This window comes from Exophiala dermatitidis, assembly GCF_000230625.1.
Source record: "Exophiala dermatitidis NIH/UT8656 unplaced genomic scaffold supercont1.4, whole genome shotgun sequence".
Lineage (NCBI taxonomy): Eukaryota > Fungi > Ascomycota > Eurotiomycetes > Chaetothyriales > Herpotrichiellaceae > Exophiala > Exophiala dermatitidis.
In genome coordinates, this window is record NW_008751649.1 from 863798 (window position 1) to 886839 (window position 23042).

Below are 23042 nucleotides of genomic sequence, written 5' to 3' on the forward strand. Positions count from 1 at the left end.
CACAAGCTACTTTGCAACAGCTTGGTTCAGATATCCGTGCCAACAACACCTCTCTCCTCCCTGCAAGTACACAAGATACTTTGCAGTAGTTCGGTGCAGACATCAGAGCCGCAACAACCTCTCTCGTCATCTTTCTCTCCCTGCAAGTACACAAGCTACTTTGCAGCCAGCTAGGTCAGACATTAGACCAAGCAATCTCTCCCTCTCACACACAATATCTCTCCTCCCTGCAAGTACAAAAGATACTTTGCAGCCATGAAGAAGTGCACTTCCATCTTCATCATCTTTCTCCTGTCCCTTCTCCTCTCCAACGTGGTGACGGCCATAGACAACCGTCTCCGAAACAGTGTGGCCGCAGTTGGCATGATAAGTGTCCTCAGCTGGAACTTACTGAAAAGCGGTCGCCGAGCCCACACTGTTCCGGAGGTGGTTGTTCCCTCGCCTAGTTTGTCAACAGCAGAGCCTGGCGTCGCCTCATCCATGCCGAGTTCGTCCTCGCGGCCTCCTCTTGTTTTTCTCAAGGGCCCCAATCCAGCGGGGGAAGTGTCAACCACTCTTCTCTCCACTGTTGGCACTGGTCAAATCGGCTCCTATCCATCAGTCACGCCTTTGACAACCTTCTTTGTCGCCAGCTACGACGAAGAATTCAAGGTGGTCGACTACCAGAAGCTCGTTGGCTGGCGAGTGGGCAATCTTTTGGGCGATCTGCCCAACAGCTCGTACAGCACTACGATCGCCGACAAATTCAACACGCACCTGGTTCCCAACAAGACAGTGAATGAAACGTTTTTCCTGCCATCATCACCAAACACCACATGGGTTACCCAGCCATTGGTCATCATTGATCCAACTCTGATTGAAAGCCTCTTGAACTCAACCAAGTCAATCGTGGGCAAACAACGAGGCTTTTTGTCTTCCAAGTGGCAATCTTTCGCTCTGCCATCAATCCCACTCGGGTCCGGCCCCGAGTGGGCCATTAAGCAATGCAAAATCTTCTTGAAAGTGAGCCTGGGAATTGTGGTCAGATGCCTTCTTGATCTGCTCGATGTTTTGGGGGTATTTACTCCTCTGATCGTGGCCATTTTCGGCCGATATGCATGGTTTTTCTTCAAGGCGGTGCCGTCCACTTTCCGCAAATACGCACCCGTTGCCGCATATGGTCTACATGCACTCTTTCACAAAGCCATTGAAGTCCTCTATGGCATCACAGTTGCCTGGCAAGACGCTCGAAGAAAACATGAGTTTTACAAACTGCAAGAAGAAAACGCCATACGCGCAGCCAAACTCAAGGCCCGAAAACTCGAAGAAGAGCTGGCAATGGAGGAAAGCGAGAAGCTCACCCGACAAGTCCGCGCTGCTGAGCAGGAGGCCAAGAAACTCGAGGAGCGGCTCAGGAGGCTTCCAACCGGTCTGCTAGAACCACAGCCACAGCCACAGCCAGCTCCAGCTCCAGCTCCAGTTCCAGCTCCAGCTCCTGCTCCAGCGCCCGCTTCCTCTGCTTCCTCCTCTGTTGCCAGCTCTTCGACACAAAGAGTCCCGGCCAGATCAAGTTTTATGACTCGTTATCGGCGCTCTGTCAACCGTCAATGCGCGCCTCCAACATTGTCAAGAAGAACCTCCAACTCGGACGATGAGTCAACCGACGAGGAGGTGTTGGAGGAGTTTCGGCAACGTTCCCTCTACCCTCGGACCTCGCCGACCCCTGTAGCTGCGCCAGCACGCAGCACAAGACAGGGGCGGGGTAGGGATCCAACTCCCCGTACAAGGGGGTTGTTTCCCACCGAGGAGGAAACGGCTGCAAGTGTTGCTGCTTCCGGTGCTGGTGCTGCTACTGCTGAAGGGGAGGACAATGTCTCCCCGACCGAGCAAACTCGGTCGACCGATCAGCAGCTGCAGCAGGAGCAGCAACATGAGCAGCCCGCGTCTCTGGGCCTGGAGGAAGAGAGGCAAGAAGAGGCCACTGCAAATGGCGAAGTAGACAACGATGTTGTCGAAGAAGCCTCGGCTGAGTCAACTCAGCCGACCATGCAGTTGGCCGAACTTCCTTCAGGCCAGCAAGAGACCGAGGGAGCATTGACGGCGCAGCCAGAGGCCGTTGTCGTGGAGACTGTTCCCGCACCTGAGGCGATGCCTCTCGAGGGTGCGCAGTCTGGTTCTCTTGGACCGGTGACCGGCGCCCGGGAAGTCGAGGAGGAGGAGGTTGTGGCTGTGGAAACTCAGCCTGCCTCTTCCTCCTCGGAGACTCAAGAGGGACCGGCAGCAGCCGCTGCTCCTTTGGCAGAAATGTCAGAGGACTCGGCTGCTGTCGAGTCTCAGACCCCGGCCGGCGCACCAGTAGCGTCCGAGGAGGACGGCCGTCCTTCCAACAACACACCCCCTTCTGCACAGGAGGGAGAGGACGGCGGCGACAACGGCGGCAACGCCGATAGCGAGCGTAGCGCCAACAAGGGCGCGGAGGAGTCTGTCGATGACAGCAAAGTCGACGACGGCAACGACGACGACAATGACAATGACGACAACGACGACGATGCCCCGGCTGGTTCCGGTGGTAGCATCGTCGTGTCGGAAGAAATCGTCGTTGGTGCTGGAATCGCCAACAGCCAAGATGCAGAGCCCCTGTCCAATGCAGCTCTGCCAACCCCCCAAGGGGACCTTACTGGCGCAGGCCAGGAGGTCCCCAGCAGAGCCGCAGGACCCCAACAACCACGGGGGATCTTGCGAACCGGAAATGGGACTGGGGGCGCTGGTGGTAGCAGCCAGCGTTTAAGTGCCCGGCCCCAGCGAAGCGTCCGCTTCGCTCGGGAGCCGGCCATGTTCCATTTCCGGGGCGATTCCAGCCCCATGGAGGTGCCGAGAGCCTCCGTGGCCGTCGACGAGACAACGCCAACAAAGCCGACGCAGACGCCGATGGCTCTGCAAGCGCCGGTCCAACAGGCGCCGCAACCAATGCTGCCGGAGCCCGAGGCTCCACAGGTTCCCCAATGGCCTGTGCTTGCCGGAGGCGAGCATGGCCAGCAGCGGTTCGCGGCGCCTCTCTTCCCTCGCCTGGCCGCCCAAACCCCGTCACCAGTCCGACCAACCGCTTTGGAGGAGGCGGTCCGGACTGCTCTGTCGGGGGGCCAGGCGAGAGGAGGAGCCCGGCCAGTTCGGCAGGCGGTGTCTCGCAGACTCCTCCACCAGAGGGTGGCCCAGCGGGCCTCTCCTCAGCACCAGCCGTCCCTGTTTGCCCATCTGTTGCAAACACCACCCCCATCTGCAGCCCCACGTGTCGTTTTCGGCACTGGGGTGTGCACGCCGACGTCTGTCTCCTCGGCTGCCACCACCACGGTGGCCGATGTGGACATGGAGGAAGGCGCTGCTCAAGAAGCGCCGGTCGCTGGAAACAGTGACCAACAACTCCTGTCCACTGAGATGGACGTCGATGGGGAGATTCCGCCGAGCGAGGAAAATATGGAGGTGGACTCCGAGAACGACGCCTATGGCGAGGTGCAGATGACTTCTGCACCAGACGTTCAGTCCCCTCCCGGAGGTCTTGTCGGTGAGGACCGTGTCACCGAGCAGCAGCAGCAGTGGCAGCAGGACGCTTCCGCCGGCCTGGGGTGGAGAGACCCCGCGGCGGTTGCTGCCAACGAGCTGCAGCAGCTGCTGCTGCAAAGTGACGGAGAGAGCGAGTCCCGCTCCGACACCTCCGACAGCTCGGCGGAATTCGAGCAACTGATGGGCAACGTGGGCATAGGTGCGGATGGCCAGTACCTGAGCGATTCGGAGGAGAGCGACGGCGATGCCGTCAGCGACCCGGAGAGTGAGGGCCAGTACTCCCATGAGGAGGACCGGTCCGACCGATCCGAGTCGCCTCCTCCCCGCTTGGGGCTCGATGAGCTCTCGGAGCATGACCTCGCGGTTATGCGCCGGCTCTGGCCAGACCGCATGGCCCGCATTGAGGCTGGTGCGGAGGGTGTCTTCTCCTCCGACGAGGAGGAGGAGGACGATGAGGAAGAGGAGGACGAGGAGGAGAAGGATGAGGATGAGGAAGAGGAGGACTGGAGGGAGGACGAGGGCCCGGGTGGTGGTAGTGCTGGCGGTGCCAGTGGAGGGGCCAGTGGAGGGGCAGGGGGAGAGGATGCCTCCGGAAGCGGCGATGCCGCAGACCAGCCAGACACCGACCGAGCGGGCGAGCAACAAGGACAGCCACCCAGTTGGGCCCAAGTCCGGGCCGCGATCGAGGGCCTCCCAGTGACCTGCTGGGTAGAACCCTCCGCGGCTCGGATGACAATCATCGATGGCAAAATCGTCATCGATCCCAGCTGGGTGGCTAGCAATCCCGGGTTTACCATGTCCACGGTAGGTCAAGCTTACCTCCGGGGCAATGATAAATTCCGGGAGAGCCATGGGTGGGAGCTCATCCAGAATGCCGAAGCTCGGAAGGCGGCCTGGTGGTAGGGGAGAGGGGAGAGGAGGCCAGGGGGGCCAGTAGATAGAAAGACAAAATTGGGAATTTGGTGCAAAGCAGACATGAATGGATTCGACGGAAACCAGATCGACCATTCACCAACCCAGTCAAACCAAACAACATCCAAAGGGTTCAACATGGAAACCACTGCAAGTCAGACGATGCACCAAAAACACCAAAACAGGTTCAACAAGAACCGAGTCATGCGGGAAATGCAACAACATGAACCAATCGATCATGAAGCAACAAGCATGACCAAAAAACTGATGACCAATTCGAGTTGGATCAAGCCAAACACGATTCCACGAACTCAAATGGAACATGATGCTCCCACATCATTCAATGCAAGAACCAAGCATTGCAAGCAATCCAATGACGAGGTCCAAAAAAAAAAAGAAGAAAAAAACAAGAAAAGAAGAAAAAAACGAAAAAAGAAAAAACAGAAGAAAAAGAAAAAACCAAAAACCAAAATGAAAAAGGAAAATGAAAAAAAAGAAAAGAAAAACGACGAGTTCGAAGTTCGAACCAATTCATTTCTGAAGAATGCAACGAGAGGAATTGCAATTCAGCACTCACCGAATCATGAACCAATACAAAACATGAATATTCTAATCCGAGGGGTTCCAACGAAACGAATTCCACACAAGCTTTCAATCGAACCATTTCTGAAGCGATCCAGCGAGAAGAATTGTAATCCCGAACTCCCAGAATCATGAACCAATGCAAACAAGGCCAATTCAAGCCTGAACGGGTGCAACCGAACCCAAAGAAACAAAACCAGAATTCCATACAAGCTCGAACCGATATGATTCCTCGAGCAACTCAACGGGGAGAATTGCAAGTCAAACTCTCTGAATCATGAATCAATGCAAACAAGATCAGTCCAAGCCTGACGGGGTCACAACGAACCAAATCCACACAAGCTTTCAGCCAAATCATTTCTGAAGCGATCCAACGGGAAGAAGTGCAATCCAAAACTCACAGAATCATAACACCAGTACAAACATGACCAGTCCAAACCTGAACGGGATCCAAACGAACGAATTCATATGATCGAACCAAGATCATTTTTGAAGCAATTCAACAAGAAGAATTGCAATTCAGAATCCACAGAATCATGAACCAATGCAAAATAAGCAATCCAAGCCTGACGGGTCCCAATGAATGAATTCCACAAAAGCTCAAACCGAGATCATTCTCGAAGCAATTCAACAAGAATTGCCAGTCGGGACTCACCAAATGATAAATCAACGCAAATCATGAACCAATGCAAACATGGCCAGTCCAAGCCTAAATGGGTCCCAATCAACCATTCCACACAAGCTGGAACCGAGACCATTCACGAAGCAATTCAACAAGAATTGCACTCCAGAAATCACTGAAACGTGAACCATCCTGAAATGCAAACATGATCAGTCCAAACCTGAACTCGTCACAACAAACGAATTTCACACAAACTCAAACCAAGGTCCTTGAAGCAATCCAACTGGAGAATTGCAAGTCAAACTCACAGAATCATGAATCAATGCAAACATGATCACCCAAGCCTTCATGGATGGGTGCCAAGAAACCCAATAAAACAAATGCAGAAGCATTTCAACGAGGAATAAGCTCGAAGCTATTCATTTCTCAAGCAATCCAACGAGAAGGATCGCAATTCAAACATGATAAGTCCAAGCCTGGACGGGTCCCAAGAAACCCACTGAAACAAATCCAGAAGCATTTCAACGGGCATCAGTCCAATATGAAGGAATTCAAGTCTGGACACACGGAATCGTAAATCAATGCAAACATGATCAGTCTCAGCCTGAATGGGTCCAAAAAAACCCCCAATGAACAAATCCAGAAGCATTTCACACAGGCAGCAGCCCAACAGGGAGGAATTCAACCACCATGGAGGAATTCCAGTGAAGCAAATTCACACATTGACCGAGTCAAACCACATGAAGGAATTCAGTCAAGGGCTAGATAGCAAGGAATGAGTCCAATAGGGACAATCCATGCCTAATCCAATTCATACTTGAACCATTCATCCGCTTTCCATTTTGTTTTCTTGTGCATAATTAATTCTGAACTGGGTATAGTGGTCGTCGGCACTTGTCGTCTTCGCAGGTCTCGGTCCCCAGCCACAGAAGTCGACCCAAGAATAAGCTAATGGTTCCCCTTGATACTCGTTGTTTGTTCCGGCATGCAATACCAGCAATTGGATAGTATACTATGGCGTTACAGAATACAGTAGTAGGCAACGGATTGCTAATAAGTGGCTCATAGAATCAAAGAAAAGCAAGGCTCCAATCCAACCGCGTTCTTGGATTTTCAGCATATCATCGGACCAGGTCCAAATCGGTCAACGACACGAGATACGAGCATGGATCATGGAGAAGGCAAAAAGTAAGATAATGATACAGTACAGGTACTAGTAGTAGTGTAGTAGGGAAATGAAGCAAGGCATTATTGCTGGTGCGGGCAAGTGGCTGACTCCCAGCTCGGGCTCGGATGTCGAGACGGACATTCGAAAATTCATGCATGGTTCGGCCGACTCGGAACAGCGAATTGCACCGGCCGATGTCAGGCGATGGAAGTCGGGGTGTCCCGAACTCCGGCATAGAGCTGTTCTTCCTATCACAAGTGTACAATGGAAAATAAAAGTCCCCCAGCTCCAAGCGGCTCGGACGAAAAAGCCAGGCCATCGGGCCCGCCGGACAGCGTCAGTAACCGAATCCGAGCAATACGAGGCCAGCGTCGGCATGCGAACTTGAAAGTGCCCAAGCTCCTTCACTCAGGAAGATTTCTGATGGCTTCTCAGCCCTAAAAAGACATAGTCCCGTTCTAGTAATACAACTAAGCAATTCCATTCGTCTCGTTTTCGTACTCGATACCGTCATGGATCCGTTGGCGATCGCCGACGGACCAGGACCCAGGACCAGGAGCAATTATGACTCGGACTCTCCATGGTGCTCGCGAAATGCTCCAGACAAGGATGTGAAACGGAGCTCCCCTTGAGACGCTAAAACTGTAAACTGCCTCAAGCGTGTGGTCATGGAGCAGGGGATGGACTTCAGATGGCTTCTGCAGAGATGAGGACGCGGCCGAATACAATCAACTGCTATCAACAACGAGCTGGGTGCCAGCACGCATCAAGCCTGGTGGTTCTAGTCGATGGCAGCTTGCCATGAGATCTCGCTGTCAGTAGGCCTAACGTTGTATACCTACCTACCTAGCTCATGACATCGGAGAATCGGAGTTTGATGGAAATAAGACTTGAAACCTGAAGTTGGATGCCACAGTGCATCAACTGCGGCTTGCAGCATGGGGAAATGCCTGCGTTGGGCATGGTCCATGGTCAGCCACTGGCAATAAATGCCAACTGCGTGCTGCGTACCTTGTACACTATGATCTCGTCGACAAAAGTGGGTGGTCTTGAAGGGCGCCTTGTGGTCCCTAAGCGCTGTCAGGGACTCATCCCAGGCGTGCTCGGGCCCGTTCCAGCTTGGACTACATGGGCCTAACGCCCATTGCAGCACCCAGTAGCACTAGAGTAGGTCCCTGCGTGACATTTCATAGGCGTGATGGCTGCCCAGTCGCGTCACCATTTGGGGCTTCATCCGGGCACGGCGCAATAGTCAGCTAGTTATCAACAAGTAATAGGGCCACTGGGACCACAGTTAGATGTGCCGTTAGCCACCCTGCGCACCGGGTCTGGCCCAGCTGGTGGCGGTACCTAGCAAGTGACTCCAATTCTTTTTCCAGGGCTCGACGTGTTCACGCTTCAGGCCTCCATTAATAAGTCAAAAAAAGTATGTGACTAAAGGGCCTCCTGTGCCTCATGGTGATACACTTCAGACAACACCTCAACCGCTCCTTGCCTCGTATTCGTTTCTCCTTGGATTCCACCCGGAGTGTACTCCTCTCCTCTTCTTTTCCTTTGTCGTGGCAGTCAGTCTCAGCAGTTTACGTCCGACACACTCTTCCTCCCATCGACGTCGTCTCCCCACAATAATGAGCCTCGCGGCCGGCCGATGTTGACACTCCTGCCCTCTCTTTGGTCGTCCGCCCGTGGGTGCCTGCGTTGATCGGTGTTACACTTGAGCGAGAAGAGCCGTGGCCACGTGCGAGCCATCATGGACCATCAAGGCAACATGGAAAGTCTGGGGTTCGACATGCCCCAGTTTGCCTCTCAATCGACACCACAAATGTTCGGCGGGTACAATGTGGACGGCACTTCTCTCAATGGTGGCATTCCCTCAGCAAACTATTTTGACTTCAATGACGGCGTTGGCGACGATAATGATCCCAAACGCCGGCGCATTGCGAGAGTGCGCTCCCAACCCTTTTGTAAGACATACTCTGGGCTCTGACATGTGTGGCAGGCTTGCGATATGTGTAGGAAAAAGAAGATCAAGTGCGACGGAAAGATGCCCAAGTGCGGGCACTGCATCAACTACAAGACGGAGTGCGTCTTTACGCAGGTGGAAAAGAAAAGGAATCCCCCGAAAGGGTAGGCTGGCCCCCGCCCCCGTTTATCATGTCGGGGCCCTAGGACACCCAACTGACCTGCATGCTGTGTAGGGCCAAATATATCGAGGGTCTCGAGAACCGGCTCGGGCGCATGGAGTCCTTGTTGCGCATGTCTGGACTCTTGTCCGAGGACGAAACCGGCAGAACTGATTTAGGTACCCTCGAGAAGCGGCTTGCAGAAAAGGCATCCTCGAATCAAGCGTCGCGGCGAAGGACAGATTCGCCAGTGCCTCCCAGAAGTGGTGCGGCGTCGACCATGCCGGAAAATTCCCCGCAAGCAGGGTCGCTGAAAGACTCTCATGACACGCCGGCCGAGTCCTTTACCAGTCCCAGCCCCGATGGTGACCGGGGAGGCCAAGATGATGTGGGAAATCTGTCTGAAGCCATGTGCTCGCTCGTCACAAACAATGTGGGCGAGACGAGGTATATCGGTAAGCAATGTCACGTTGTTCCATAATGCCAGTGCTTAACCATGACTAGGTTCATCGTCGGCGTTTTCCATCTTCTCAAGCAAGGGCATTGAATGGGTCAATGAGAAGACCGGCGACACTTCATTCCAAGAAACCATCCAGAACGCCGTCAGCGAGGATGACCTACGGTGGCAGTCATGGAAGCCGGAAATCTTTGGCGACATCTACGTCCGCCGAGTTTTTAAACCGTTACCGCCCAAGGAAGAGGCCCTTTCATTATTCAAAGACTTCTTCGAGAATTTCAATTGCATGTTTCCCTTGTTTCACGAACCCACGTTCATGCACTTGGTGGAGAAGCAATACTCGAAAGACCCTTATGAGGGCAGTGGCTGGTGGGCTAGTATCAACGTCGCCCTGGCCATCGCTTACCGCATCCGAGTCATGAGTAATGTCGTCCCGCACGAGGATGATCAAAAGGCGTGGTTATATTTGAAGAACGCGATGGGGGTGATTGCTGAACTCACCATGCGGAACACCGATCTTCTCAGCGTTCAAGCACTGCTAGGGATGGCCTTGTTTTTGCAGGGAACGCCGAACCCTCAGCCGTCATTCTTCCTCATCGCCGCAGCAATCAGATGTTCCCACGCGATTGGCTTACATAAGCGAGGTTCGGCATTTAACCTCAACCCGATCGAGGTCGAACAGCGCAAACGAGTCTTCTGGATTGCATATCTCCTTGACAAGGATGCCTGTCTCCGCTCTGGAAGACCGCCTGCGCAAGATGACGACGATATGAACGTCGACCTGCCGTCGGAAGACCCCCCAGACAATATTGGAAACGTTCCTTTGGCGGACGGAAAGGGCAAAATCAATCTCTTCCGCCTAATGTGCGAATTTGCCATGATCTCCAGCAGGGTCTATCGACAACTTTATTCTGTTCGCGCATCGAAACAGAGTGATGGAGAACTTCTCAACACGATCGGCGAGTTGGACAAAGAACTCGAGGCCTGGAAGGACAGTATCCCCATCGACTTCCGACCGGAGCACGAAATCAAAACATCGCACACTCCACTCATCCTGCATATTGTCGTCCTCCATTTCTCCTACTACAACTGCTTAACCACCATCCACCGTATGTCGGTTCACCATGGCTACTGGACTAGTCGACTGGCGGACTTTGCTATTCAAGGATTGAACGCCCGACCTCTCAACCCTCGCGTTTTCTCCTCTGCAGCCCTATGCGTATCAGCCGCTCGGGCATCAATTCATTTGATCAAGTACATTCCGCAAGGCGACTTCGCCTGTGTATGGCTGATTATCTACTTCCCCGTCTCCGCGCTGGTCACTATATTTGCAAACATCCTGCAAAATCCTCAAGATACGCGCGCCAAAGCCGACATCAAATTGATGGATCTGGTGGTCAACTTTCTGTCCAATGTGAGCAATGAGGAGTCTTCCGGATCATTAAAACGCATTCTCACGATCTGCTCCGAATTTGCCCGAATCGCACGGGTGGTTATCGAAAAGGCGGAAAAGGAGGGGTCGAAGCGGAAGCGCAGACTCGTGCCGGAAGAAGTCGTGCGCGTCAATCAATCCGCCATGGCACAAGCACAGGCGCAGATCAATAGACAACGACCGTCTGGTTCACGCAGGTCGAGCGGTGCTGCTGCAGGATCGCCTCGTGACCCTGGCACCGTACCCTCCACGTCAGGAATGCCAAACAACACGTCAACCAGCGCCACCATGAACAATGGAATGGGTCCTAACGCCACATTTTTTAACTTACCCAGCCAAGATAATGACTATGCAGATATATTGAACCAGAACGGGGCGAGTCCTGATATCGGCCAGCAGACCATGCCCAGCGCCACCATGTCTCCTCTCAATGTCGGATCCTTTCAACATCCCTTTGTCCCGCAGGATTTGTGGCAGATGCCCATGACTTTCGAATGGGACTGGGCCGATTTCGGACAGCCTATGGGTAGCGATTTCATTTTCAGCGACGGTCTTAACGATGGAATGCAAAATATGCCTCATCAACAGTGACGGCGGAATGGAAAATGTGAAAATCATGTTTGAAAATCATGTGTTTTTCCTAACGGACTCTCAACTCGAGTTTATGGACCTCGAGGAGGATCCTTACACGATACCTCATGCATGAAGCGGATTGGCGAAGACTGGCGGAAACATCTGTGGTAAATTCAGCGCCACAAAACTGTAAATTTATTCTATGATACCCCAATGAGCACAACTCTCTGCTACTCATTCAACCACGATCTATTCTTTGGAGTTTCTTCTTTGTTTGGACATGTCGTGGCTGAACAAAGGCCAATGATGCACTACGCGAGACTGGTACGTCGGTGTTTCTTTGTATGTCGTCATTATTCATCTATACCTAGGCATACGTACATGCCTCCTTCCATTCGCTACAATATTCTGCGGCTACCTTATGCTGGCCATCGGGGATTTTCCGTCAGGCATTTGTACGCCTAAGACGGAGGTATTCCACCGGCCGTCTTGACGGTGCTGAATCTCCCCGACAGCCCCGCCGGTAAGGATAAGGTACGTCTGCCGAGGTTGCCGGTCTGGAAGGATATTTGGCCTTTGTTGTGTGTGGCAGACTAGCATGCCATAACCGGTGGGCAAATACTTGAAAGGCTGGATCCACTGTTACCCCTTTCCATCCACAGCCTTGCGAGGCCTCCACCACACACATGCTAACACTTACATACATCCACTACCTGCCTGTTTGAGCATCATATCCTTCGCCCAGGGCTGCCGTACTGACCATATTGGCAGTTGCATCCTAGACAAATTTCGCTCTATAAGAAGAAGCTCCTTGACTGCTCCGGTGCTCTCCTCTGATTCACTGATCGGCTAGGAGCCTGATGGCCCCTTTTATTATCCGGTGACGCAGCCGCGTGGGAATACAATGCAATGATTGTGATTGCGATCGCCAGTATGAGATGAATGCGAGATTGTATTGTTGATCTCCTTTCCCTTCCTATTGCCCTCGGGGACGTCCTTGTTGTCAATACACAGACTTGAACACACGCGCAGAAAGTGAATCAAAGGCAGGGTGGTTTGGCATTCACTTCATTCACTGCCTTTGTTATTGTTCTTGATTCACTGACTCACTGCACGTTTCTAAATGCATACACAGAACGTAGGTAGGCATTCACTTCCCCTGCCTTTGCTATTTACCGTCAATACGCACACACACTCACGCTCACGCTCAGGCACCTGAACACAGGCGCTGAATGTGAATGGAAAGCAAATATAGCACTGATTCACTCGCCCACTGCGTCCGCTATTGTCTTTATCCACCCTCAGCCTTGGCTGTTCTTCTTTATTCACTGCCTCCATGCATAAAGGAACTCGCTCTTTTCTTTCTTCCTTCCTCTTTCCTTTCTTCTTTTCTTTCATCATCATACTTCCTTTCTTCTCTCATACACACAACCACAACCACAACCACAACCGATAATCAATCTTCCTGCCCATCACTGCCTGTGTCTTGTACAAGTGGAACTGTTCAGCAGTACTGTGCTTCAGACAAGTCAGAGTGGAAGTCTGATTGTGGTTCCGGCCTTTTTCCTTTCTACCTTTTGAAAACCGTCAAGAGTAATCTTGTTCGGCTTATCAACAAAGGTCCAAGAACCAGTCGAGCTCGAATTCGAATTTGAAGTCAAACAACCGCTCGACACGACGGTCGGACCGATCCTCATCCTCGACATTTCTCTCTTTCTTTTCTCTTGCGACAACTCGGCAGATCACGATTTCTCTGTTGACCAACAAGCAGTGAATTTCGGGACACTTGACCGAAATCAACACGACGCAGTCGCAGCCTCGACATTCACAGCACAACTAACTGCCTGCGACCAAAACAAAATAAATCATCCTCTTCTTCTTCAACCTCGACCTCAACCTTCTTCCAACTTGTTCTTCTCTCACACACACCACACACACTCATGCAATTATCCGACCTTCTTCCATCTTGATCATCAACATCAAGATCCTCCTCATCATCCTTCATCTCAAACACCCCTTCAAACATCAGCAATCATGTCCATCGAGTACTTGGTCTTGCATTACATCACCGAATGGGTGCAGGACTGGATCCGATATATCCGGAATAAACCTAGGACGACAATACAACCTCCTGTCGAGCCAGCAGCTGAGACGGTCGAGACTCAGAACCCAGATTTCCCTCTCGACTCAAAGGCAGAACTGTTCGCTTCGAATGTGTGGACAGAAGAGGTTGTGATTTTGAACCATGAAATTCCTGAAGATGTTTTTGGCTCTGAAAATGCCGATGGGAAACCATCTGGTATTAAAGAAGAGATTAATGTCCTTCATAATTGTGGACTTTTTCAAGTCGAAGAAGCGGTGCTCTCACCTAATTGTCCTGTTCTGCAAGCCAATCATGACACCCATGTTATGACGGGTATTGATCTAATTTCAAGTCCCAAGGAGACGGTTGCCAGCGATCTGATCGTCTGGCAAAGCAGTCGACAACGATCCACTTCGTCACAAACAACAACGAACCGGGAGAATGAAAATGACTGGTTCAAGGATGGACCGGATGGTCGCGAATGGCATCCTCTTATCCCGGGGTTAGCTATCCTTCTAGTCCTTGCAATTTTCGGTTTCTTTTTTGCATGTTGTACAACATGCCTGTGTCGATCTTCTCGGTTTGACAGAGAGAAGAGACGTCTCAGAAGAGAGGTCCTCGAGCTTCGAGAGGAACTAGCAAGGCAGAAGAACCTTTTTCAACAACAAAACGGCATGCTTGAAGAGCAGCGTGCATTGTTGGAAAGAGCCGAGGAAGAGAAAAGGACTCTCCAGGCGAAGAAGGCCGAGGACGCAGTCGCAAAGGCTGCGTTTATCGCCGAACTGAAGGCAGAGGTCGTCGACAAGGCCAAACAGGCCGAAGCGGCACAGGCGAACGATGCCCAGAAGGAAGCAGTTATTGCTAACCTTGAGGCAAGCCTTGCCTCTGCCAAGAAGGAGATTGAAGAACTGCAGGCAACTGCAGTAGCCTCCGATATAAAAGAGAAGGCGCAGGAGTCTGCTCTGGAGACTTTAGAGACTTCTGTCGCATTGAAAGAGGAGCAGATCAAAGACCTGCAAGAAGAGCTTAATGCTCTGGAGGAGGCCAATAAGGCCGCTGAAGCGGCCGTGGTGTCTTTAAAGGCTCAAGTGGAGGCCAAAGACGCCAAAATCGCCCAGCAAAAGAAGTATCTGGCAACCGCAGAGGCTTCAGCCATAAACCAGGCCAATGAACTCGAAAAGCACCAGGGTAACCTGGCTGCTTTGGAAGTTTCGAAGGAAGTGCTCATCAAAGAGCACAAAGAAGCCGTTGCAGTGCTCGAGGCTTCTCTCGAGGCCAAGGACAAGGCCGCCCAGCTAGCCTTGAAGGCCAAGGAGGCGGAGATCGAAGAGCACAAGGTTGCTCGGGCTGCCCTTGAGGCGGCCATCAAGAAGAAAGAAGACGAGGTCAAGGACCAGGCAACGACCCTGGCTGGCCTCGAGACGTCCCTCCATTTGAAAGAGGACGAACTCCGACAAGTTCAGAGCACGCTCGACGCTCTGATGACCGAGAAAGAGGATGCTGCCCGCGGCAATCAAGCCAAGGTCAGCCTTCTCGAGAAGGAGTTAACCATGGTCAAGAAGGCCATGGAGGAGGCGAAAAAAGAAGTCCAGAGCGCAAAAGAGGCTCTGGCAAACGAAATTAAAGGGCAATTGAATGCCTTTGGTGCGTTGGAAGAAGTGGTTGACTCCAAGAATTTGGAGATCAACGAGCTGAAAGAGGCCATGGCCAGCCAGCGCTCCCAGATCGAGGGGCTTCAACAGCTGGTCAAGAAGGCCGAAGCTGCCCGCGTGGAGGAAATGGAGAAGAGGGAGGCGGCCGAGAAGGCCTGCCAGGAAGAGCAGGAAGAGAGAGAGGAAGAGGACGACGACGATTGGGAGACAGTTGACGAGGAGGAGGACGATGAGCCACAGACAGCAGTGGCCTCTCCTACCTGGGGACCAGAGTCGGAGGGAGCAACATTCTCCCAAACCAGAACCGACTGCTTGACCGAGCCCGAGGTGGCCACCCCGGTCGTTGCAATGGTCTTTAGCGAGGAGCTGGACTCCTCCTTTACGACCACTGCTGCCACTGCTGAGGGTGCGCTGCCCTCGCCCGAGGATACTCCTCGGGTGAATATCAACCTAGAGGCTTTCGGTGCTGTTGTTGCTGGAGAAGAGGAATCTATCTCCCCAGAGGATATTCCTCTGCCAGCTTCGCCTGTTCAAGAGGCTGAATCGCCCAGTGTAAACGGCACTGGTTCAGCCTCGGTGTCTCCGGCCCCCGCTCCTCCGGCACTTATCACCAGTGTCGCCACGGACAAGGACCACATCTTCACGGAGGTGAAGGTGAAGAAGGGCAAGTTCGGCCCTGGTGCGTTGCTCCAAAGCAAATGGGCAACGCCGACAACCCCAACAACGCCGACAACACCGGCACCGGCACCGGCAGCAACTACATCGGCAGCAACTCCTGCACCCGTCTCTCTCCCTTCGGCGACACAAGATTCGCCAAACTCATTGTTCGACCCGACTCCGACTCCGGCCAAAGCAGAGCAACAGGTGGTGAAGAAAACCCCGGGCACGCTCATGACAAGCAAATGGGCCTCTGCAGCAGCAGCAGCAGCAGCACCTAGCCCCCTCGCCACAGCCACGCCTCTCGTCCCTACCTCCGATTCAAGCTCGCCGGCCCCGTCGACTCCTTCCAAGCGCCCCGAAGAGGCAAAAGGAAAAGAAAAAGACCACATTTTCTATGAGGTCAAGGTGAAGAAGGGAGGTGCCGGACCCGGCCAGATACTCCTGAGTAAATGGGCAACTCCGCCGGCAGCGACACCAGCTGCCGCCCCAGCCAGTGCCCCGACTCGACCTAAAACAAAGGTCGAGCGGATCGCTTCGCAGAATGCGGAGAGGGGCCTCCCCGAGTCCACGCCAAATCGGCCAAAGACCAAGGCGGAGAGGGAAGCTGGAGACAAGTGAAGCGGAGGCCTAGCCTAAGCCGGAAGAGAAGAAGCAATGGGCCTGGGGAGGTTGAAGAGGGCAACGGAGATGAAAGAGTTGAACCTGACCACAGAATCAGATGAATCAGAGGAGATAGGAAGAGTTGAACCTGACTAGAACCAGAGAGTCAGATGAATCAGAGGAGATGAAAGAGTCAAACGAGACTCGATGGACGTGGAGGAATAGAGGACAGTGGAAAGGAAACGGTGAAATTGCACAGGCGGTGTTTACTTGTTGATAAGTATGATTACGACTATGAGCGAGTCCCGCGAACATGGCTACTAATTGTAATGGGTTGGACCACAGAACCTACTTGTGTGATTGAGATGAATTACTGCGAATTCAAAATTTCAAACTTGGTTTTACTGCACTTCTTTGCCTCGCTCGTTAGCATTACAATGTATGTGCTTTTTGATCTCTTCGTGACTTTGTGCGTGTGTGAAAATGCGATATTTGAAATTCCAAGCCGGAGGGACGTCTTTAAAGGTCTGTTCAGAGAGTGGACCGAAAAGGCCGAGCACCGTTCGGACCGCAGCTTAACAGGATCTACGACGGCTAAAGTTGAAGTTACAAGAACATTAAGTTCACGCCCAAAAGGCAACTTGGGAGAACCCAGAACATTTCATGAGAACTGGTTGGCAAAGGGGTTCAGGGCTGGGAATGACGTGCTATGGACCGGGTATGGAAAGTCAGTACTTGTAGACTGCCCAAGAAGATACAGAACAAAGTTGAATCAAGTCCATGAGACGTACGAGCATGTACTAGCCGAGTTTCAAGTTCAGCTCCATTCCGGCTTCAAGGTCAGCTTCGTGCACATGGTGTCCTACATTGATTTGTCCCAGGCTGAGTCCCATTCACAGTCTGCCTCCACCATCCCAAGGCATAATCTCCAACTGACGGATGATATTTTGCTCTTCCACCGTTATTATCTTTTCATTATGGCATCGCAGCATCACTACAGATCCAAGCACTAATCCAAGCCGAGTCCTTTGGCAAAGTTCTTACAAGAAGTGCAGAAGCCCCAGGTCTTTGCGCAGTTGAACTCGATGGATTCCTGGCTGCTTGCGGGGCTGGTTGTGCCGCAACCGTCAGAGAGAAGGATCACATCGTAGCCTTTAGAATAAGCCTGTACCCAAACATCAGTGGTTGAACGAGATCGCCTTTTCCTCAGTGCTGAAACTTAAACAGCGAAGGTTTGGGAGATGAAGTAAACAAAGCATATCACAGCATCTTCCATTTGGTTGCCATCTCTTCATGCCATGAACATCCTACCAAGTATTCATCGGGACAAGGAGACATAAGCTCATGACTTACATCTTGTAGACTTCCACCCACACACTGATCGGTATTGACACCAGCAAAGAACAACGTCTTTATGCCGTGACCGTCAAGAAACTCAGTACAATCCGTGCTGGCGCCCCAAAGACCCGACATGCGGTTCTTATGGATCCAGACATCCGGCGGATCAGCATTCAACCCTTGCTCGTAGGCTTGACGCAGCTCCGGCGTCAGATCTGCATTCCAAGTATCGCGTATGAGCAGCCTGCCTCCCTCGACGGTTGACTGCTCCACCACTACTGGCCCAATATCCGTGCCGAGACCTTTATAGATCCGGGGACTCTTGCCTGGAGCGACCTCGATCTTTGCATCGACGCCGTGGGCGTGGATCTTGTCGCATCCCTCGTTGACGCCGTGCGAATCGACGGCCGCCTGTTTCTGCTCAATGGTCGCATACGACTCGAACTGGTCGGCCAGGACTGTCTCGAACCCGAACGCACGCAGGGTCCCAGGAGGCATGCAGGCGATGTCTGCCTCTGTCAACCCCCAATTCAGCCAGATGATGCGCATCCCTGCCTTGCGGGCGGCGGGGATGGCGTACTTTAGTAATTGCTGCTGTGCCAGTAAGCCCTTGGAATCACTTGGTCGACCTAGCTGAGGTGACAGGAAGAAATTCTGCATGTCAATGATGACCAAGGCTGACTTGGCGGGACAGATTTTGACCGAGAGTGTGGTTGTTGATATGGTGTAGTCTGGTGTAGGGCTGGCGGAGGTCGGCGTGGGCGGGTGTGTCAGGTCGAAGCCTGTCGTCGAGTCGTATAGCCAGAATGTGTTCTTGGGATTGCCGATGATGGCTTTTCGATGGGCGCTGTCGGTGTTGTCCATGATGCAACAGTGTTGGACGGCTGATGGTGGTGGGGTGGTGCGGTGGTAGTGGTAGTGGACGGGATATTGGACTCTGTGGACCAGGGCAAGGCTGGGCTGGTCAGGGGGCAACCCCTCAAGAGGCTGTGGAGCTGGATAAAATCGTATTAGACCTGAGACACAGGGTAGGGAGGCTTAAGGTAGGTCACCAAGCACTTCTTCTCCTCAAGGAAGATCGCCCAGATCAGCAGGATTTCCCGTCCGGTCTGGTCTGTTGATAGTAGCTTCAGGTTGCATGTGCTGCATGTTGGGCATATCATGCTATATACCTAGGTAGGTGTCATCAACCAACAACAGACAGCCAGGACATATACATGCCGTAGATAGAGGACCCCGCAACCCCTCTGATAAGCATTCAAAGAGGAAGGAGATAACGGCAACCTATCACAGGACTATTGGTGTATCTCAGGATGAACCGAGGAGCCAGCAAAAGTAAGCGACTTTGGAGCCATGGCTGATGGCACGCGCTGTTGTCCGCCCAGCAGGCATGGCTGAAGGTTTGATAAAGGGGTCTGAGGGCGCCAGGGGGGTCCGGTCTGTCAAGGGCAGCGTGAGGTTACTGTATACGCAACAATGGAACACTGGCAGTGAGGGAGGCTTGTTTAGGCCTCGAGTGATTTGTACAGCCAGGTCTTCGAGAGACAAACTGGCCTTTTCACCGCCAGTGGTCACGAACAGCAAGCTGTATCAGAGGGTGACTTCGATGATCACTATAATAAACAAGGTCCAGTCCAAGCATGAATCTGTTCGAGTTGTTCAAGTGTTGCGTTTACCCCACAAAGTCACGCCGATGATTGCATCAAGCAACAATTAATCAAGCCACCTTTCGCCGAGTTTGGAACTGCATCACACTGCACTCACTGCACCATCCTCCTGGTCACCGTTGTCACCATCCGTCTCCTTACTACGTGACTGCTGTTCTTGCCTGCTGCTAGTATTTATATTTCATTCTCTCGCCTGAATTCGTCTCTGCTTTACTGCATAGCGTCTGGACCTCCCTGCTTGCTCTCAAAATGGCTCTTCTTCAAGGCCGAGTTAAAAGTATCTTGTCAGGCGACACTTTGGTCGTTGCCAACCAAAAAGGTGCCGAACGCACTCTGTCCCTAGCCTACATCAGCGCCCCTCGATTGAGACGCGAAGGCGACGAGGTAATACTATGCTGGTGCTGTTCTACCTATGCTTCGACTCAAAGCTAATCTCTCCCTCCTTCTCCGCAGCCATTCGCATTCCAGTCACGCGAGTTCCTCCGCGAACAGCTCCTAGGCAAGGTGGTGCAGTTTCAGATCCTCTATGCCATCCCCACCACGAAACGAGAATACGGCCGAGTCAAACTTCCCGATGGCGGCGAATTTCCCGACTTGGTCGTGCAGGAAGGTTGGGCGAAAGTGAGAGAGGATGCCGGCCGCAAGGAAGACGACGAGAACACCCTGGCATACCTCGACCAGCTGCGGTCGCTCGAAGCCGAGGCCAAGGCCAAAAACAAGGGACTGTGGGGCAAAGGCGGTCAGATCGAGTCGTCCTCTGAAGTCTCGGACCCCAATGCCCTTGTGGAACAGTACAAGGGCAGGAAGGTCGAGGCCATTGTGGAACGTGTCCTCACCGGCGACCGATTGATCGCTCGACTCATGCTCACCCCGACAAAACATGTTCAGACCATGGTTGTCCTGGCGGGCGTGCGAGCGCCGGCCACGAAAAGAACATCGCCAGAAGGCAAAGAGATCCCAGCAGAGCCCTACGGCGCGGAAGCACATGCGTTTGTGGACGAGAGATTACACCAGCGGAAAGTCTTGGTCGAACTACTGGGAGTAACGCCGCAGAACCAGCTCATCGCCCATGTCCTCCATCCCAAAGGAAACATTGCCAAATTCCTGCTGGAAGCTGGCCTGGCCCGATGCAACGACCAACATGTCACCTTGCTCGGAAATGAGATGGCGCAATTCCGACAGGCAGAGAATGCGGCGAAGACCGCGAAAAGAGGCCTCTTTACTGGTGTCTCGGCCACTAAGTCTGCTGGCGTACAGGATGCCGACTTCATCGTGTCCCGTATTCTGAACGCTGAGACCATCTTCATTCGCCCACGGTCGGGCGACGAACGCAAGGTCACCCTTTCCAGTATCCGTCAACCCAAGCCATCCGACCCCAAGCAAGCTCCTTTTGGTGCTGATGCAAAGGAGTTTCTGAGGAAGCGGTTGATCGGAAAACATGTCAAGGTGTCAATCGATGGGAAACGGCCTGCATCCGAAGGCTTTGAAGAGCGCGAAGTGGCTACAGTGACGGTCAATGGAAAGAACGTTGCATTGGCTCTGGTGGAAGCCGGCTATGCCTCGGTCATCCGACATCGACGCGACGACGACGATCGTTCGCCTGACTACGACGCCCTGCTCCTGGCTGAAGAGACAGCTCAAAAGGAAGAGAAGGGCATGTGGTCGCCAAAACCGCCGGCGACGAAACATTATCAAGACTACTCCGAGAGCTTGCAGAAAGCTAAGATGGAAGCGTCGGTCCTGCAACGGCAGAAGAAAGTTCCAGCCATTGTTGACTTCGTCCGGACTGGGTCCAGATTCGTCCTTTTGGTACCTCGCGACAATGCTAAGCTCACCTTCGTTCTTTCGGGTGTCCGGACCCCCAAGCCTGCCCGACAACCGGGAGACACGGCCGAACCGTTTGGGCAGGAAGCATACGAATTCGCTTACCGACGGTGCATGCAACGAGACGTAGAAATTGACGTTGAAAACACTGACAAGGTTGGCGGATTCATTGGAACCATGTATGTTGGACGGGAGAATTTCGCAAAGGCTTTGGTGGAGGAGGGTCTTGCAGAAGTGCACGCTTACTCTGCGGAGCAAAGTGGGCATGCCAATGAACTGTTTGCCGCCGAGCAAAAGGCCAAAGAAGCCCGCAAAGGCATGTGGCACGATTGGGATCCCAGCAAGGACCAGGATGAAGAAGCAGAGGTCCCTGCTGCCAACGGCGCGAACGGCACCAATGGTGAGACCGCCGAAACCACGTCGAGACGGAAAGACTACCGTGATGTGGTCGTGACCAACGTGGACGAGGCTGGCAAGCTCAAGATCCAACAGGTCGGGCCGGGTACGGCAGCGTTGACGGAATTGATGGGCGCATTCAAGTCGTTCCATCTCAACAAAGCAAACGAGCAACCTCTCCCAGGACCTCCCAAGGTCGGCGATATCGTTGCGGCGCAATTCACCGCAGACAATGAGTGGTACCGTGCCCGCGTACGGAGGGTGGACCGCGAAGGGAAGAAAGTGGACGTAACTTATCTCGACTATGGCAATTCCGAGACCCTGCCTTGGTCTCGATTGCGCCCATTGACCCAGCCGCAGTTCTCGACGCAAAAGTTGAAGCCTCAAGCAACCGATGCGGTGCTGTCCTTCCTGCAACTGCCTCCATCACCGCAGTATCTGCGAGACGCCGTGGAGTTTATCGCGGAGCAGACCGAAGAACGGCAGCTGGTGGCCAACGTGGACTATGTGGCGCCAGAAGGAACTTTATATGTCACATTGCTCGATCCCAAGGTGTCGACCAAGATCGACGAGAGCATCAATGCGGAAATCGTGCGGGAGGGCTTGGCCATGGTGCCGACCAAACTGAAGCCTTGGGAACGACAGGCCACCGAGACTCTGGCGCACCTTCGAGAGCTGCAGGACGAGGCGAAGAAGGAGCGTCGAGGCATGTGGGAGTATGGAGATCTCACGGAAGATTGAACGGATCATTCAGTACTCTGATGGATCTCTGAGACTCTACAACTCCAATGTGCCCAAAAACCTATCTCCAGATGGACAGATAATCCCATCGGCGGAACCCAACATGTGCGGTCGATGATGTGTAGCGCCATATAAGAAAAGTATTGCCTTACTTCAACTATCAACCGTACGAGAGGGGTTTACTTCTGGATTCGTCTGTCCCTAACATCGACAATGGGACGAGTCCGCTATCTCCGTCCAGTGGATTTGATAAAAGTGTACTGCCAGTGTAGACGACCATTTGCCGTGACATATGTCTGTGGACTGCCAGCTGCACTGATAACTGTGTCGTACAGTGTAGAACAATGCCGACTTTCCAGAAGGTCTGGACCGGTAGTACCGAACGAGGGCAATCTCGAACTGTGGTGGAAAGGCTTTTCTCGTCGCTGTCACGGTCCGGCGAAAAATGAACATTATTGCCCGTCGCGAGCCGAGTCGCCGAGTGTGAGTCCGAGTCCGAGATGCTACGAGTAGTTCAAGTCGTCCCTGTGACGGTACGGACTAGCAATAAAATTATTAGGTAGCCTGTGCACAAGATGCATAAATTATCGCATCCGGCCACACAAGCCATGTGCGTCATAGAAAAAGATCTAATGCAGCTTATGTAAGTTGTCAACATACACTCGATGCCAGTGC

The 23042-nt window shown here is 52.9% G+C and overlaps 5 protein-coding genes across 5 annotated transcripts in view; 3 read left to right on the plus strand and 2 right to left on the minus strand.

The window, feature by feature from the left end:
- The window catches only part of HMPREF1120_04638 (uncharacterized protein), a gene marked incomplete at its 5' end in the record, with an annotated part of 6467 nt that extends 1922 nt beyond the window's left edge, over positions 1–4545 (minus strand). The window contains 2 exons of the mRNA XM_009158773.1: positions 50–1008; positions 1065–4545. Of these exons, the coding sequence (XP_009157021.1) occupies positions 3064–4545 (1482 nt within the window). The 3' untranslated portion in view covers positions 50–1008; positions 1065–3063. The remainder of the gene's footprint in view (positions 1–49; positions 1009–1064) is intronic.
- A 4026-nt stretch (positions 4546–8571) lies between these two features.
- Positions 8572–11424, plus strand: HMPREF1120_04639 (transcriptional regulatory protein GAL4; the record flags this gene model as incomplete). Its single annotated transcript, XM_009158774.1, has 4 exons — positions 8572–8766; positions 8821–8948; positions 9020–9399; positions 9449–11424. The coding sequence occupies 4 exons, from the start codon at positions 8572–8574 to the stop codon at positions 11422–11424; spliced, it is 2679 nt and encodes an 892-aa protein (XP_009157022.1).
- A 2016-nt stretch (positions 11425–13440) lies between these two features.
- Positions 13441–16419, plus strand: HMPREF1120_04640 (uncharacterized protein; the record flags this gene model as incomplete). Its single annotated transcript, XM_009158775.1, has 1 exon — positions 13441–16419. One exon carries the CDS (start codon positions 13441–13443, stop codon positions 16417–16419), a length of 2979 nt encoding a protein of 992 aa, XP_009157023.1.
- A 459-nt stretch (positions 16420–16878) lies between these two features.
- On the minus strand, positions 16879–19408 carry HMPREF1120_04641 (uncharacterized protein). The gene is made up of 3 exons (XM_009158776.1): positions 18792–19408; positions 17755–18734; positions 16879–17566 (listed from the first exon to the last, which is right to left on the minus strand). Exons 2-3 carry the CDS (start codon positions 18601–18603, stop codon positions 17411–17413), a joined length of 1005 nt encoding a protein of 334 aa, XP_009157024.1. The 5' UTR covers positions 18604–18734; positions 18792–19408; the 3' UTR covers positions 16879–17410.
- On the plus strand, positions 19266–23015 carry HMPREF1120_04642 (uncharacterized protein). Its single transcript, XM_009158777.1, has 2 exons — positions 19266–19790; positions 19860–23015. Exons 1-2 carry the CDS (start codon positions 19656–19658, stop codon positions 22365–22367), a joined length of 2643 nt encoding a protein of 880 aa, XP_009157025.1. The 5' UTR covers positions 19266–19655; the 3' UTR covers positions 22368–23015.
- Positions 23016–23042: the final 27 nt, after the last annotated feature.

Excerpts from the sequence above, each read along its gene's own strand:
- HMPREF1120_04641 (XM_009158776.1), bottom strand. The coding sequence starts at position 18,603 with ATGGACAACACCGACAGCGCCCATCGAAAAGCCATCATCGGCAATCCC. Across the intron at positions 17,567-17,754 it reads TGGGTGGAAGTCTACAAGAT|GCTTATTCTAAAGGCTACGA; the intron begins GTAAGTCATGAG and ends GTTTGGGTACAG.
- HMPREF1120_04642 (XM_009158777.1), top strand. The coding sequence starts at position 19,656 with ATGGCTCTTCTTCAAGGCCGAGTTAAAAGTATCTTGTCAGGCGACACT. Across the intron at positions 19,791-19,859 it reads TGAGACGCGAAGGCGACGAG|CCATTCGCATTCCAGTCACG; the intron begins GTAATACTATGC and ends CCTTCTCCGCAG.